General features: G+C 41.3%; 1 protein-coding gene across 2 annotated transcripts in view; it reads left to right on the forward strand.

The window, feature by feature from the left end:
- Positions 1 to 15,791, forward strand: part of STAB2 (stabilin 2) — a 189,258-nt gene that overhangs the window by 22,534 nt on the left and 150,933 nt on the right. For both annotated transcript variants that reach the window (XR_013522061.1, XM_035257427.3), the window contains exons 4-5: positions 9,881 to 9,966; positions 13,813 to 13,882. Coding sequence is in view for 1 of the 2 variants with exons in the window: in XM_035257427.3 (XP_035113318.3) it covers positions 9,881 to 9,966; positions 13,813 to 13,882 (156 nt within the window). In the remaining variant the exon portion in view is untranslated. The remainder of the gene's footprint in view (positions 1 to 9,880; positions 9,967 to 13,812; positions 13,883 to 15,791) is intronic.

The raw sequence follows: 15,791 nt of genomic DNA on the forward strand, positions 1-15,791 counted from the left end.
CATATATGTTTAGGATCGTTAGCTCTTCTTGTTGTATCGATCCTTTTACCATTATGTAATGGCCTTCTTTGTCTCTTTTGATCTTCGTTGCTTTAAAGTCTATTTTATCAGAGATGAGAATTGCAACTCCTGCTTTTTTTTGCTTTCCATTAGCTTGGTAAATCTTCCTCCATCCCTTTATTTTGAGCCTTTGTGTATCCTTGCATGTGAGATGGGTTTCCTGGATACAGCACACTGATGGGTTTTGGATTTTTATCCAATTTGCCAGTCTGTGTCTTTTGATTGGTGCATTTAGTCCATTTACATTTAGGGTTAATATTGTTATGTGTGAATTTGATACTGCCATTTTGATTCTAAGTGGCTGTTTTGCCTGTTAGTTGTTGTAGATTCTTCATTATGTTGAAGCTCTTTAGCATTCAGTGTGATTTTGGAATGGCTGGTACTGATTGATCCTTTCTATGTGTAGTGCCTCTTTTAGGAGCTCTTGTAAAGCAGGCCTGGTGGTGACAAAATCTCTGAGTACTTGCTTGTTCGCAAAGGATTTTATTCTTCCTTCACTTCTGAAGCTCAGTTTGGCTGGATATGAAATTCTGGGTTGAAAGTTCTTTTCTTTAAGAATGTTGAATATTGGCCCCCACTCTCTTCTGGCTTGTAGTGTTTCTGCCGAGAGATCTGCTGTGAGTCTGATGGGCTTCCCTTTGTGGGTGACCCGACCTTTCTCTCTGGCTGCCCTTAGTATTCTCTCCTTTATTTCAACCCTGTTGAATCTGACGATTATGTGCCTTGGGGTTGCTCTTCTTGCGGAATATCTTTGTGGTGTTCTCTGTATTTCCTGCAATTGAGTGTTGGCTTGTCTTGCTAGGTGGGGGAAATTTTCCTGGATGATGTCCTGAAGAGTATTTTCCAGCTGGGATTCATTCTCTTCGTCCCCTTCTGGTACACCTATCAAACGTAGGTTAGGTCTTTTCACATAGTCCCACATTTCTTGGAGACTTTGTTCATTCCTTTTTGTGCTTTTTTCTCTGATCTTGGTTTCTCGTTTTATTTCATTGAGTTGGTCTTCGACTTCAGATATTCTTTCTTCTGCTTGGTCAATTCGGCTATTGAAACTTGCGTTTGCTTCGCGAAGTTCTCGTATTGTGTTTTTCAGCTCCTTTAATTCATTCATATTCCTCTCTAAGGTATCCATTCTTGTTATCATTTCCTCGAATCTTTTTTCAAATCTTTTTTCAAGGTTCTTAGTTTCTTTGCATTGATTTAATACATGATCTTTTAGCTCACAAAAGTTTCTCATTATCCATCTTCTGAAGTCTAATTCCGTCATTTCGTCACAGTCATTCTCCGTCCAGCTTTGTTCCCTTGCTGGTGAGGAGTTTTGGTCCTTTCTAGGAGGCGATGTGTTCTGGTTTCGGGTGTTTTCCTCCTTTTTGCGCTGGTTTCTTCCCATCTTTGTGGATTTGTCCGCTGGTCGTCTGCGTAGTTGCTGACTTTTCGTTTGGGTCTCTGAGTGGACACCCAGAATGTTGATGATGAAGTATTTCTGTTGCTTGGTTTTCCTTCTACCAGTCTAGCCCCTTCGCTGTACGACTGTTGAGGTCCGCTCCAGACCCTGCTTGTCTGGGGTGCACCTCTAGTAGCCGTGGCACAGCGAGGGATGCTACCAGTTTCTTTTTCTGCTCTCTTTGTCCCAGGATGATGCCTGCCTAATGACTGTCTTTTGGATATAGAGGGGTCAGGGAGCTGCTTGAGGAGACAGTTTGTACTTTATAGGGGTTTAATTGCTGAGCTGTGCACTCTGTTGTTCATTCAGGGCTGTTAGGCTGCTATGTTTGATTCTGCTGCAACACAGCTCATTAAACAACCCTTTTTTTTTTCTCAAATGCTCTGTGTTGAGGGGTTTGGGCTTTATTTTTGGATGTCCAATCAGGTGTCCTGCCCAGCTCGAAGGCAGACTAGCCACTGTTTGGCTGCCGAGGCTCCGCCCTGCTGTTGTGTGATTCGCGCTGCTCCTGCCGGCTCTGCTGTGTTCTCCGCCACATCCTGCGGCGGAGTCTCTTCGTTGTAGCGTGTTGCCTCAGCAACGGCAGGCTGCGTCAGCAGTGGCCGTGTATCTCAGTTGGGGCGGGTTGCCTCGGCAACGGCTGGCTGCCTCAGCAGTGGGCGTGTATAACAGTTGGGGCAGGTTGCCTCCGTAGTGGTGGACGCCCCTCCCCCACAGAGCGTCTCGGACCGTCTGCCCGGGATAGTTTGAAATCGCGGTTTTGTTCGTCCCACTGGGTATCCCAAACGATCTGTCCCTGCAATCCCCTGGGCTGGGCTACTGTGCAAGTCTCGTTCAGTCTCGAGTCCAGCCCTCTCAAGTCTCAGGTTGCCGGTTCAACAAGGCACCCGGACAAGCGCGCCCTGTGGGGATTGCCGAGTAGGGCCGGCCGCCGCCGCCCCGGCTGCCGGCTTCGCCAGGCAGACCTACTGCCTGGCGTCCCGTGTCTTTTTATACTTGGGAGTTTCCCCGTTCTGTGGGCAACAAAGATCAGTCTGGAAATGCAGCACTGACTCACCGTTTGCGAATTCAACGCGGGCTCCAATTCTGGGTTGTTCTCACAGCGCCATCTTGAGTCCCCTCCCTCTATGATTCTCTTTTATCTCCTTTGTTGGCTTACTAGCTACATGCTTTGTTTTTGGCAATTTTTAAAATGTTTGCTTTAAGGTTTATGAAATATATCTTCAACTTAACACAGTCTACCTTTAAGTGATTTTACAGCACTCTGTGCACAAGAATCTTACAACAATATACTTCTATTTCTACACTCCTAGCCTTGGTGCTATTATTGTTATACATTTTAATTCTATATATATTAGAAGCCTCACATTACATTGTTACCAATTTTTCCTTAAACAATAAATCATCCTTTAAATGATTTAAAATATTGGAAAAATATATTTTACATTTAACTACATAATGACCATGTTCAGCATTCTTCATTCTTATATGTGGATATAGGTTTATATCTGGTATTATTTTCTTTCTTCCTGACCAATTTTCTTTAACATTTCTTATAGTGCAGGATATCTAGTGATGAATTCTTCCAGCTTTTGTATGTCTAAAAAAGTCCTTATCTTGGCTTTGTTTTTGAAATATATTGTTGTTGGATACAGAATTTTAAGTTGACAATTTTTTTTGTTTTGGTACTTTAAAGATATTGTTTAACTGTCTTTTCACTTATATTGTTTCTAATGAAATTTATTGTCATTGTTATCTTTGTTCCTATCAGCATAATAAATCTTTTTCCCTTCGGTTGCTTTTAAGATGTACCTTTTATCACTGGTTCTAAGGAATTTTATCATAGTATGTAGTTTTCTTCATATTGCTTGTGCTAGGTATTTTTTGAGCTCTTGGATCTGTGGGTTTATAATTTTCATCAAATTTGGAAGATTTGGGCCACATTTTTTTTTCAAATACATGTTCTCCTTTTTAGTACTCCAGTTATACATATATTAAGGTGTTTGAAGTTGTCCCACAACTCACTGATGCTCTGCTCATTGTCTTTCAGTTTTTTTCTCTCCATGTTTTATTTTGCATAGTTAATATTGCTTAAGTTTACTAATCTTTTATTTCTCAGTGTTTAAACTGCTATTAATTCTATATCTTGTATTTTTACTTCAGATGTTGTATTTTCATTGGTAGAAGTTGAGTTTGGTTTGGTCTGTAACTTTCTTCTTTAACTTGCTTGTTTCTCTACCTTCTTGAATATATAGAATACAATATTGTATTATTGAATATATAGAATTCTAGATCTTTGTTTAGTAATATATATTATATATGTGATCCCTGAGTTGGTTTCAGTTAACTGGGTTTTCCCTTCATTATTTATGCCATCAACTTTTTATTGAATTCAGACATTGCAAATATTACTTCGTTGGGTGCTTGTTATTCTTGTACTTTAAGAAATTCTTGATCGTCGTTCCATATCCACTTTGAGGAGTACCCTGTGTTATAACATTGTTGCCGTTGACAAAGGGCCTGAAGGCATAGAGTGGAGCTCTTTGAGAGTTTCAAGAAGAAATAATATGAATTTTAGTGCCTGGTAGATATGTTTACAGAATTTTCTTTCATTGCAATATACCTGATGGTACAATTTAGGAGCTAAGTTTCCTGTTGACTCTAACCACCAGAGGCTATGCCTTTTTACTAAAATAGCCTAATTGCTGATTAGTCAAAGTGGCTTTAAGTCAGTGTACAAAATCTCCCTATGATCATACACTCCCAAAAACACAGCACTAGCCTTCCACCAGCTTCCCACTGTTAAAGATTTCTCTGAAGCAAGCCTTGTTCCAGTTAAGTGTTCAGGGACTTTCTTCTCGCTAAGTTCATCCACATCAGAATCTTTCTGAAGCACCAGAAACATTGTCTACTGTCCAGCCAATGCACCACACAACCATCTCCCACAAAGGCCCATCAACTCATAGGCCTTGCTTCCCAGCAGCCTGGTAGGCATGAAAATCATCACCTCCTCTCTGTTTAGGACAATCTACATAAATTTATCCAGCACATCCAGTGGTTCTCAAATATTAATGTGTAGTAGAATTACCTGCCATGTCTGTTAAAATGTGCTTTCCTGAGTCTTACACCAGGAAATCGCTATTTGGTAGGTGTTAAGTGTCAGATTTCACATAAAATTGTAGCAGGTTCTTATTGCCCAAGGAGATAAAATTGAACTGAAATTCAGCTCTTTCTCAGTTTGCCAAACCATACACTAGTGTGGGCCTGGCTTACCAAAAGGAAGGGACACTTTCAATTTATTTTAGTTTCATCTCTTTCCAAGCCTAGTGTCTGTGGGGATATATCCACAAGAGCAGTGAGGGTAGGGGAGAGTTTTTCTAATTTGCACAAAAAAAAAAGCCCTCTATGCCTTAGCATATTAGTCTAGGGCTTCTGAAAGGGAGATGCTATACAGGGCTAGAGATACAGGAGATTACTTAGAGGAAACATGTGTCATGAAAAATATGAAGGAAGCCAAGAGAAGCAGAGGGAGACAGCAGTGTAGGTCTGACCCCTGTGAACAAGAGAGGAAGTCAAGGAAGGTTGGATGGAAATGCCTTAGACTATGTGTAGGTATAAGAAAGTTTGGTAAAGCTTTTAGGGAGTCCTCTAGCCAAAGTCACCTAGTAGAGGAGGCCTGCGTCTTACAGGAGTGGGCCTGCCCTGGCATCTCTACCATGCTCAGTCATGGGCTGGAAGGAGTTATGAGAAGTGTAGTCTCATGAAAAAATAGTAGATTTCAAGGTCATTATGCCTCTAAAGTTGGAAATCTAAGAGATGGTTGTTCATGGCTTGCATACTGTAGTAGTGTCACACTGCTATGAAGAAATACCCAAGACTGGGTAATTTATAAAGGAAAAATGTTTACTTGGCTCACAGTTCTGCATTGCTGGGGAGGCCACAGGAAACTTACAATTATGGTAGAAGGCAAAGGAGAAGCAGGGCTTTGTAACAGTTCCCCACTTCCAAGGGATTCCAAACACCTAGTCCAGTAAATCATCCTTAGAGGAACACCTGCCTAAATTTTTTAAAAGAAAGATTTACTAACTATCCCTAAGGAAAAAGAAGGTCCAGACTCCTAAACACAAGGTCATACTCTTAGGAGCTGGGATTGGGGAAGCTCCCCAATTCCTTGGTCATCAGCCTGTAGCCTCGAGCATGGTTATATTCTCAACAGATGACTCTGCCCCATGTTCTGCCACATGTGTTATAACAGGAATGAGCTGAATAGCGCAGGCACCCAGAGGATGGAAGTCAAATCTGTTTCAGGGGCAGGGTCAAGGAAAGGGTGTTTGAAGGTAGGAAAAGCATAGGTAAGGTATGGAGAGAAAGGTATGTCTGGGGAATGGGGAGTAGTCTGCTTGGCTGCATGGAAAGAATGTAAGATGGGGAGATAAGTTGGCTCCATGCTTGGAGAAAACAGATTCAGTGGAATGTGAGTTTGGGAGACTGAAATTTAGGCATTATTGCCTGAAAATGTAAAAGTACCTGCGAGGACATTTCTGCAAGGTGACACTGATTGCTGAGTCTCAGGCTGCAGGAGGCCCTGTGTTGTTCTGAGCAAGCCAGGTCAGAACAAAAAAGGCAAGCTTGGTGTCACCCAGAGAACACCTTGTACACCATTCCTGGGGAGAGGCACAGGGACCAAGAGAGGGAAGTAGTTGGAGAGCTGTCATTATCTTCCTAGCTCTACCCAGGCTGGCCCTGGCTCCCAAAACACCATCTCAGCTCAAGAAGGGTCTCCTATTAAAAGCAAACAGGAGAACTATTTGATGGTGAATGATTTATGAAGATGCTCTCTTAGTGCACTTTGCTCAACAATTTGAATGAACCCAAATGGCTCAGTTGGTTTTCACATTGGCTCTCGAGTGTTTACCTGGTCCCTGCTTGATTCAACTCTCTCCCTTCCCTTGCATCCTCACCTCCTGCTGCTCATCCTTAGACAAAGACCAAAGTCTTTAACAAGACCCTTTCTTAACAATCTAGCTTTTACCATCTGTTGAGAGCAGATCTAAATAACTGAGTCATTCAGAATTAGATTATTTTTCACAAATATTGGTAAGTAACATTCAGTATGTGAAGTGATGAGATCTCTAGGTCTCTTCCCCTGACAACCCTTATCCCCGTCCATGAATCAGTATTATCTGAGTTTCTGTTTAATCCATGACTCTCTCCTCACTAGACTGGTAGGACCATGGAAATAGGAACCAAGTCTGAATGTTCACTTGTAAATACCCAGGATATTAGATGGTCTTATTCAAACAAGTGCCAGTAATTTGTTTCCTGAGTGTTTTAACTGTTACAGTACCAATCTGAAAAAAAAAAAAAAAAACTAAAATGGATCTACTCTGAATAATAGTAACTATCATTCATTGAGCATCTAATATTCCCAATCCCTACAACAACCTGCCTAGGAGATGGTATTGTCCCCATATATACCTGGACTGAATCTCAGAGCCAGGCATGGACTTTGCTGAAAGCAAAGGGTTATAAGCAAATAGTTTAGCTGGGATTTGAACCCAGACCATTCTGATTGCAATGTCCCAACTCCTTCCATGACATCATCACATTTCATGCCACTTCTAGCCAAGTTGGTGAGAGCAACCCAAACCAATGTCTTGCTTTTCAAAGGCATAATTAGCTACCCATCAGTATGTCTTCCCCTTCCCTTGCCCCACAAACATGTATGTTTCCTCAGCTGTTGTCGTGGGGTGCATACCTGCCTGTTAATGATGGATGGTAGTGATAAACAGTGCAGTAGATTCTGAAGCACTTCTCCAGGTTTTGAGCCTGGATATGCCACTGCTGTGGAAATACCACAAACTCAAAATGGGCAATTTAGACTATGTAGTTTACTAATACTCTGTATACAGGAAGAAAACCATCTATGGATGGATACGACTCCCACCTCCTCCTTAGTACCTGCACATTATGAATGTTGTTCTTAATAACTAGCCTTGTAACTTAAGGGAGACCCCAGGGTCTCTTTCAGAGAGTTACCTCTCTTAGTGCTTAGAAGTCTCTTTCTTCAAGAACTGCTTCTATGGTCTGAATGTTTGTCTCCCTCCAAAATTCATATGTTCATACCTAATCCTCGGTGTGATAGTATTAAAAGGTAAGGTCTTTGGGAGGTGATTAGGTCATAAGACAGAGCCCTTATGGATGGGATTAGTGCCCTTATAAACGAGACCCCAGAGAGCTTCCTCGCCCCTTCCACCATGTGAAGACACAGTGAGAAGTCACCATCTATGAACCAGGAAACAGGCCCTTACCAGACACAGAACCTGCCAGCACCTTGATAGTGGGCTTCCCAGCCTCTGGGTCTATGAGAAATAAACTTCTGTTGTTTATGAGCCACTCAGTCTAAGCCATTTTGTTATAGAAGCCTGAATTGACAAAGACCACTGTTTTTTATTTTCCATGGATGCTGATTTCATATGCCACAGGGAAGACATGAGGCAGAATAAGCTGTGGCACAGGAGAGCTTATGGAAAAGGTCTTATGTGATGGGGATGAGAGGGAAGGAAGGACAGGAAGGTGTAGGGGAAGGGTAAGTGTGTCTGTCATTACCTCTTGCCAGCTGGGTGACTTTGGGCAAGTCACTTAACCACTCTGTGCCTGTTTTCTCATCTAGAAAGTAGTGCTAAAAATAAGATTTAACTTCAGGGGATTGCTATGTGTTGTAAACAAATGCATCCTTTATTATTATTGATATGGCTTGGCTCTGTGTCCCCACCCAAATCTCACCCTGAATTGTAACAATTCTCACCTGTTGCGGGAGGGACCCGATGGGAGGTAATTGAATTGTGGGGGTGGGTCTTTCCCATGCTATTCTCATGATAGTGAATAAGTCCCAGAGATCTGATAGTTTTACAAACGGGAATCCCCTGCACATGCCCTCTTGCCTGCTGCCATGTGTGATTTCGCTTCACTCTTCCTTCACATTCTGCTATAATTGTGAGGCCTCCCCAGCCATGTGGAACTGTGAGTCCCAATCTTTTTCCTTTGTAAATTACCCAGTCTCAGTCATGTCTCCATTAGCAGCATGAGAATGAACTAATACAATTATCTAGAACTTTCTGTCTTGTGGAAGGCACTTACCTTGCTAACTTAAAGGTGGCATAATATTCTATCTTGCCTTATTCACACAGACACATTTCATGGTCATCTGCATGGTTTCTGCAGGTCCAGATTTCTTATTTAAACAGTCAGATCTCATCCAAATTGACAATAAACCTATTTCAACTCAGCACTCAGAGTGTAGAACAACAGCAAGTATAAAAAGAAACAATTTATTTTCATCCTCATCGCAATAGTACCTCACACTTGTCACCATAATTTTTAATTCTCTATTTGATTCTGGGCTTTGGAATATCTGGCTTTCTAGCTAATTGTCCCTCTGCCTCAACATGAAATATAATGCTTGGCACATATTAGGGTATTCCCTGAATGTTTTGTGAATGTGAAATCCTCTAGTAAATGTCCATAAAAGCTCCAATTCTTGTCTAGAATATCACACAAGTACAAAATTCTACGCATGTTAGGAATCAGCTTCTGAATGAAATCTAAATTCCTTTGCTTACCCTACTAGGCACTTCATTAATTGGCCCCAACTGTCCTATTTTACCTCATCAGCACCCTGACTCTCACACCCCAGCTCCCAAGTCCCAGCCCTGCCAAACTCTCATTCCCAGAACAGGTCATGCCCTTTTGCAATTCTAAGACTTTGTAGTTGCCATTGCCTCTTCCTGAAAACATCCTTTCAAGCACAGCAACTCCTACCCCACCTTCCAAAGCCCCATTTAGACAACTCAGTCTCAGGGATGTCTCTCCACTCCTGAAGGCAGCATCAATAATGCCCTCCTCTGGACTCCCTCAATACCCTGTCTAGCACACCTGTGAAGAGGCCTGGCTGCAGTCATGCTAAGGGCTGATTGCAACTTATAAACTTATATTTGCCACTTGTAAACTGTGAGACCTTGGGTGAGTATATGCGACCTCTCTGAAATTGTCTTTCATCTGCTAACCAGCGCCAGTAGCAACCACCTCTGAGGGTTGCCATTGGAATGATCTAATTAGATCATTGTAAAGTGAATTGCAAATGCTCAAGAAATGGTAGACAGTGTGATACTTTCTAATACAGCCCATGACCACATTGCAATTCACCTGTGTATACTCCTGCCTCTTCTCTAAAACCCTAGATGACACCAACAGGTTCTGCAATTTCTTATCCCTGGCAACTAGCACACTAACTGGCTCATAGTAGGTGCCTAAATGCATCCTTGCAGAATGCTTCTGTTCAGTCATGAATGAATACATCTGAGCTGTTTGATTCCCTAGAGTGCCCAGGCGGAGCGGGGTCCCCCTGCAATGGCAGGGGCAGTTGTGCTGAAGGCATGGAAGGAAATGGAACCTGTTCCTGCCAAGTAAGTTCAAAAATGTGTTCTTCCTCTCCCGGATTCTGCTCCCCATCTTCTTACCTGTTGATCCTCCTGAAACACACGCACGCGCGCACACACACACACAGATATGTACACACACATATGTGCACACACACTCACATACACATCGAGCTCTTAAGAGGCAGAGGTATTCATTTCTTTAAACTGTGCGATTTGCAACAAAATGACCATTCAGAGCCTGGGGACCTTTAGGATAGTCAATTAACTGCTCAGTCATAAGCATACCCACTTGTAAAAATGGGTTTGAAACAATATCTATGTAATCACTTTTGTTGAAAAAGTAAAATGAAGCCCTATATGTGAAAATACTTTATGACACTATACAGGACTGTAGAAATTGTTCATTGTTAATATTAATAATCACTGTTAGCAAACGACCCTTAGGTGCTATCGTCTGCATGTTCTGTGAACTGCTAGTTTTACCAGTTCAAGATTTTCTTTTAGCAGTTGAAGACTTTCTTCCTTATCTCATGAAAGTGACTTTGCAAATTTCAAGCCCAACGGGGTTATAAATACAAAAAAAAAAAAAAAAAAAAACCCTTTGGAAAAGGATTGAGCTCAGCTGTCTTCAGAAATGCAAAACCGAGGCAAGGCAGGTGGCTCATGCCTGTAATCCCAGCACTTTGGGAGCCTGAGGCGGGCAGTTCACTTGGGGTCAGGAGTTCGAGACCAGGCTAGCCAACATGGTAAAACCCTGTCTCTACTAAAAATACAAAAATTATCTGGGTGCAGTGGTGCGTGCCTGTAATCCCAGATACTTGGGAGGCTAAGGCAGGAGAACCCAGGAGGCATCCTTATTAATTTTCTGTCTCATTGAGTCTAAATCTCATTATGGGTCTTATGTATCTGGGTATTAAGATCTCTTATTGTTGCATTGATCCTTTTACCACTGTATCTTTGTTGCTTTGAAATCTATTTTATCAAATGTGAGAATTGCAACTCCTGCTTTTTGTTTATTTATTTATTTTTGCTCTCCATTTGGTTGGTAAATTTTTCTCCAAACCTTTGTTTTGAGTCTTTGTGTATCTTTGGATATACCGTTAGGTTTTGGCTGTATCTTTCGATTGGGGGATTTAGTAAATTTAAATTTAGGGTTACTGCCATTTGATGTAAACTGGCTGTTTTATCCATTCGTTGATGTAAATTCTTCTTTATGTTGATGCTCTTTACTTTTTGGTATATTTTTAGAAAGGCTCATACTGGTTGTTCCTTTCTATGTATAATGCTTCTTTCAGAAGTTCTTGTAAAGCAGGCCTGGTGGTAATAAAATCTCTGAGTACTTGCTTGTTCATAAAAGATTTTATTTTTCCTTCAATTGTGAAGCTTAGTTTGGCAGGATATGAGATTCTAGGCTGAAAGTTCTGTTCTTTAAGTATGTTGAATATTGGCCCCCACTCTCTTCTGGCTTGTAGGGTTTCCACTGAGAGATCTGCTGTAAGTCTAATAGGCTTCCCTTTATGGGTAACCTGGCCTTTCTCTCTGGCTGCCCTTAGTATTTTCTCCTTCGTTTCAGTCCTGGTGAATCTAACGATTATGTGCCTTGGGGTTGCTCTTCTTGAGGAATATCTTTGTGGTGTTCTCTGTATTACCTGGGGTTGAATAGTGTCCTGCTTTGCTAGATTGGGAAAATTTTCCTGGATAATATCCTGAAAAGTATTTTTCAGCTTGGATTCATTCTCTCCATCACATTCAGGTACACCAATCAAACGTAGATTGGGTCTTTTCACATAGTCCCATATTTCTTGGAGACTTTGCTCATTCCTTTTCATCCTTTTTTCTCTATTCTTGTCTTGTTGTTTTATTTCATTAAGTTGGTCTTTGACCTCTGATATCCTTTCTTCTGCTTGATCCATTCTGCTATTTAAACTTGTGCATATTTCACTAAGTTCCTGTGTTGTATTTTTCAACTCCATTAGTTCAATTATATTCCTCTCTATATTGTCTATTCTTTTCAGCATTTCATCAAACCTTTTTTCAAAGTTCTTAGTTTCTTTACATTGGGTTAGAACAAGTTCTTTTAATTCCCAGAAGTTTCTTATCATCCACCTTCTGAAGCCTACTTCAGATAATGGAACACAGTCCTTTTCCATCAGGGCTTGTTCGGTTGCTGATGAGGAACTGCAATCCCCTGTAGAGGGAGAGGGGTTCTGATTTTGGGTATGCTCGGCCTTCTCAGGCTGGTTTTTTCCCTTTATTATAAATTTATCCATCTGTCGTCTTTATAATTATCACCTTTCTAATTAGGTTTCTGAGTCAACGAGACAGAAAATTAATAGAAACGAGACAGAAAATTAATAAGGATATCCAGGACTTCAACTCAGATCCGGAACAAGTAAACTCAATAAATATTTATAGAGTTCTCCATTTTAAATACAGAAAATATTGATCGGCCATTATTAATACCCATTTTTAGAATGAAGCAATATTCCTGTTCTCTCTCCCTCTTTTTCTTCCTCTTTCTTCCTCTCCTTCTCTCCTTTTTTTACTTTTCAACATCCTAGTTCCTCACCTCTACTCAATACATTCCTCTGAACACCTGATTCCTTGTGATTCTCCCGTCCCACTGGAAAAAAAAAAAAAAATTGAGATATAATTAAAAAAAAAAAAAGAACAGAGTAGTGGCTTGGAGCACAACACGGTATCTGTCATTCACACTATCCTACATAAATCAAGGGAGGCTGTATATCGAATTAAAGACACTTCTGAAAAGGCTCTGCAGAACAGTAGAACTTCAAAGAATCGGCAGCACAGAAAGCAGCAGCTATTAGCCACAGGACTGACAGGAGTATCAATAAGAAACATCCTGATGGCCACAGCCACAATAGTTGCCCTATCAACACAACTATCTTTGTACTGACAACAGTGGCTGCACCTCCAGTGCCAGACACAGGGTGGTGGCTCTCAGTTCTGCCTCCAGCACTAGCAGTCTGTATGTATGTACAAACACACATATGTATATGTATGTGCAACATCCAGCTACTGACAGACTAGAAAGCACGTGAGGAGAAAATGGGAATGGAGGTACAAAGGATCTTTCACTTTTTCTACATTAACTGATTTTTTTATAATTATGTAGTACCACAAATAAAACTTCCATTTTGAAGAAATTAGATACACATAAAATAGAACACATCAAGGCCTAATGGGAAGAAATATGTAGTAAAATCAGAAAAATTTAATATAGAATTTATAATAAAGTTCCATTTGTGCTTTGAAAATTCTTGCCTTTTTAACCCAAATAATATTTCAAGTAAATATATCTTTATAAAAGAAAAGGTATAGTTTAAAATGTAGTAATTTACTGCAATTTCAATTATCCAGGAGAAATATCAATTTTAGGACAGGAACGAATAACTTTAGCCCTGTCATCATCTGGAAATTAGAAGTTAGTAAACATACCATAAATTTAAAAAAAAAAAAAAAAAGAACCCAGGAGGCAGAGGTTGCAGTGAGCTGAGATCATGCCACTGCAGTTCAGCCTGGTCGATAGAGACTCAGTCTCAAAAAAAAAAAGCAAAACTGAAAAGATTTTCCTTTCACCCTTGGGTGAAGTCAGGATATGGCTGCTAGCACTTGCTATTATCTAATTATATCTTTGGACTGACAAAGCATTTTTCTCCTACAGCGCTTTAGACCCTTAGTACAAAATGACACAGGGATTAATGTATGCATGATAACACAAATAGAAAGAAGGAACAGCACTGAGGGAAGATATGTCTGAGAAACAAATGCTGAGTTGGAAATTCAAGGCCCTCCTGGGTCCCATGGGTCACCCTGGGTCTAATGTCAACCACCTGGGGTGTTTTGCAGGAAGGGTTTGGTGGAACAGCCTGTGAAACCTGTGCTGACGACAACTTATTTGGACCCAGCTGTTCAGCAGGTATGTCTGATTTTTGTTTAATCACCACATTTGTAAGGGTTGACAGTCCCTGGGAGAGATTGCTCCTTGATGAATAGTTACGTGTGACAAAAGAAAAACTTCAGCAGAATTAAATTTAAAAGAGTTTAATTGAGCAATAAACAATTTGTGAATCAGGCAGTTCCCAGAATCACAGCAGATTCACAGAGACTCCAGTGAAGCCATGAGGTGGAAGAAAATGTATAGGCAAAAAAAGGGAAATGCCATACAGAAATCGGAAGTGTGGTACAGAACGGCTGGGTTGGTGACAGCTTGGCATTTGCCTTATTTGAACACAGTGTGAACGTTCACCAGTATATGAATGATTGAAGTATGGCTGCTAGGATTGGCCAAGACTCAGCTATTGTTACAGGTGCATACTACTAAATTAGGTTTTCAATTTTGTCTACCTATTAAGCTAGGTTGCAGTTCGTCCTCAAGGACTCAAATACGCAAGTACAGAGTCCTTATCAAGGCATGATTAGTTCACTTTAATGTGTGTAACCGACTCTACACAAGGAAAACAAAAAGTTAAAAACAAAGCTGTTAAATGCAGTCATTGAAAACAGAGATAGTGTTCCCTGAGGTTCTCAGCCCTAGCATGTGCAGTCAGCTATTCCCCAGAAATACTTCCAGGCATCCTCATGATTCCCTCTCCCAGGCTCTAGGATTCCACCGCTGCCTGTTCCTTGCCTGCCCAGCTTTTCTCTGGGATCTTTCTGGATCCTGGTCTCAGTATAGATCTTCAGGCTTCCAATTCTACTTTGAGCTCCACCGAACTCTAATGGTTCCCTTCCTTTTGGGAGTTCAAAAATAATTCCCTAAAGGGGTCAGAGATTGTTGCTCTGAATTAAAGAAACAAACTTGAGACTGGCTTGTTCACCCTCTTATTTTTGGCTGCCCCTAGAAGTAGACTCTGAGATGGGGATTTGCATAACGAGCAGTTAGTTTGTTACTTCCTCACATCCCAGGAAACACTAGGACGTGAGGAAGTAATACAGGTAATATAGGGGAAATAAACAGGATCTTATTAAGCCAGGTGCCACTGTGGACCACTGGAACCTGATGCCCTGGGGAGCTCAGGGGGTCCATGCAGAACACACAGCTCAGTCATCTCACCCAAGGGGAGAGGGGGAGAGGGAGCCACAGCATGGTAGGCAGAATAATGGCTCCCTGAAGATGTCCATATCCATATCCTAGCACCTGGGAATACGGTACCTTATGTGGCAAAGATAAATTAAGGTAGCAAATAGAATTAAGGTTGCTAATCAGCTGATATTAAGATAAGCGATTACCCTGGGTTATCTGGGAGGGCCCAGTGTTCATCACAAGAGTCCTTAAGGATGGAGAAGGGAGGCAGAAGAGGATTGTCAGCGTTACGCGATGTGAGAAAAACTCGATCAGCCAATTTCTGGCTTTGAAGAAGGAAGAGCCATGAGCCAAAGAATATGGGTGGCCTCTCGAGGCTGAAAGAGGCAAGGAAACATGTTCTCCCTAGTCTCCAAAAAGGAGCACAAGGCTTCCAACACCTTGATTTTAGCACAGTGATTTTGGATTTCTGACCTTCAGAAATGTAAGACAATAACTTTGTGTTGTTTTAAGACACTATGTTTGTGGCAATGTGTTACAGCAGCGACTGGGAATTAATACACATAGTCAAGTGGGAAGAGTTTTTCACTCCCTGTCACTTAGAGTGCGTAGGGAGCACCCAGGCAGAGCGCCCATCCTAAGGTTCACGCAAAACCCTCAGGCTAAGAGCTGTGGATACTGGAAGTTAGCCGGAAGGCCCACAATCACAGTCAGTAAGGTCTAAAGAACATGTGTGGTAGAAACGGTGGCTGCTAGATCCACATCTCCCAAAAGGGAATATATTGGGTAGCTTTTTGCCAAC

Source organism: Callithrix jacchus, chromosome 9 (genome assembly GCF_049354715.1).
Source record: "Callithrix jacchus isolate 240 chromosome 9, calJac240_pri, whole genome shotgun sequence".
NCBI lineage: Eukaryota > Metazoa > Chordata > Mammalia > Primates > Cebidae > Callithrix > Callithrix jacchus.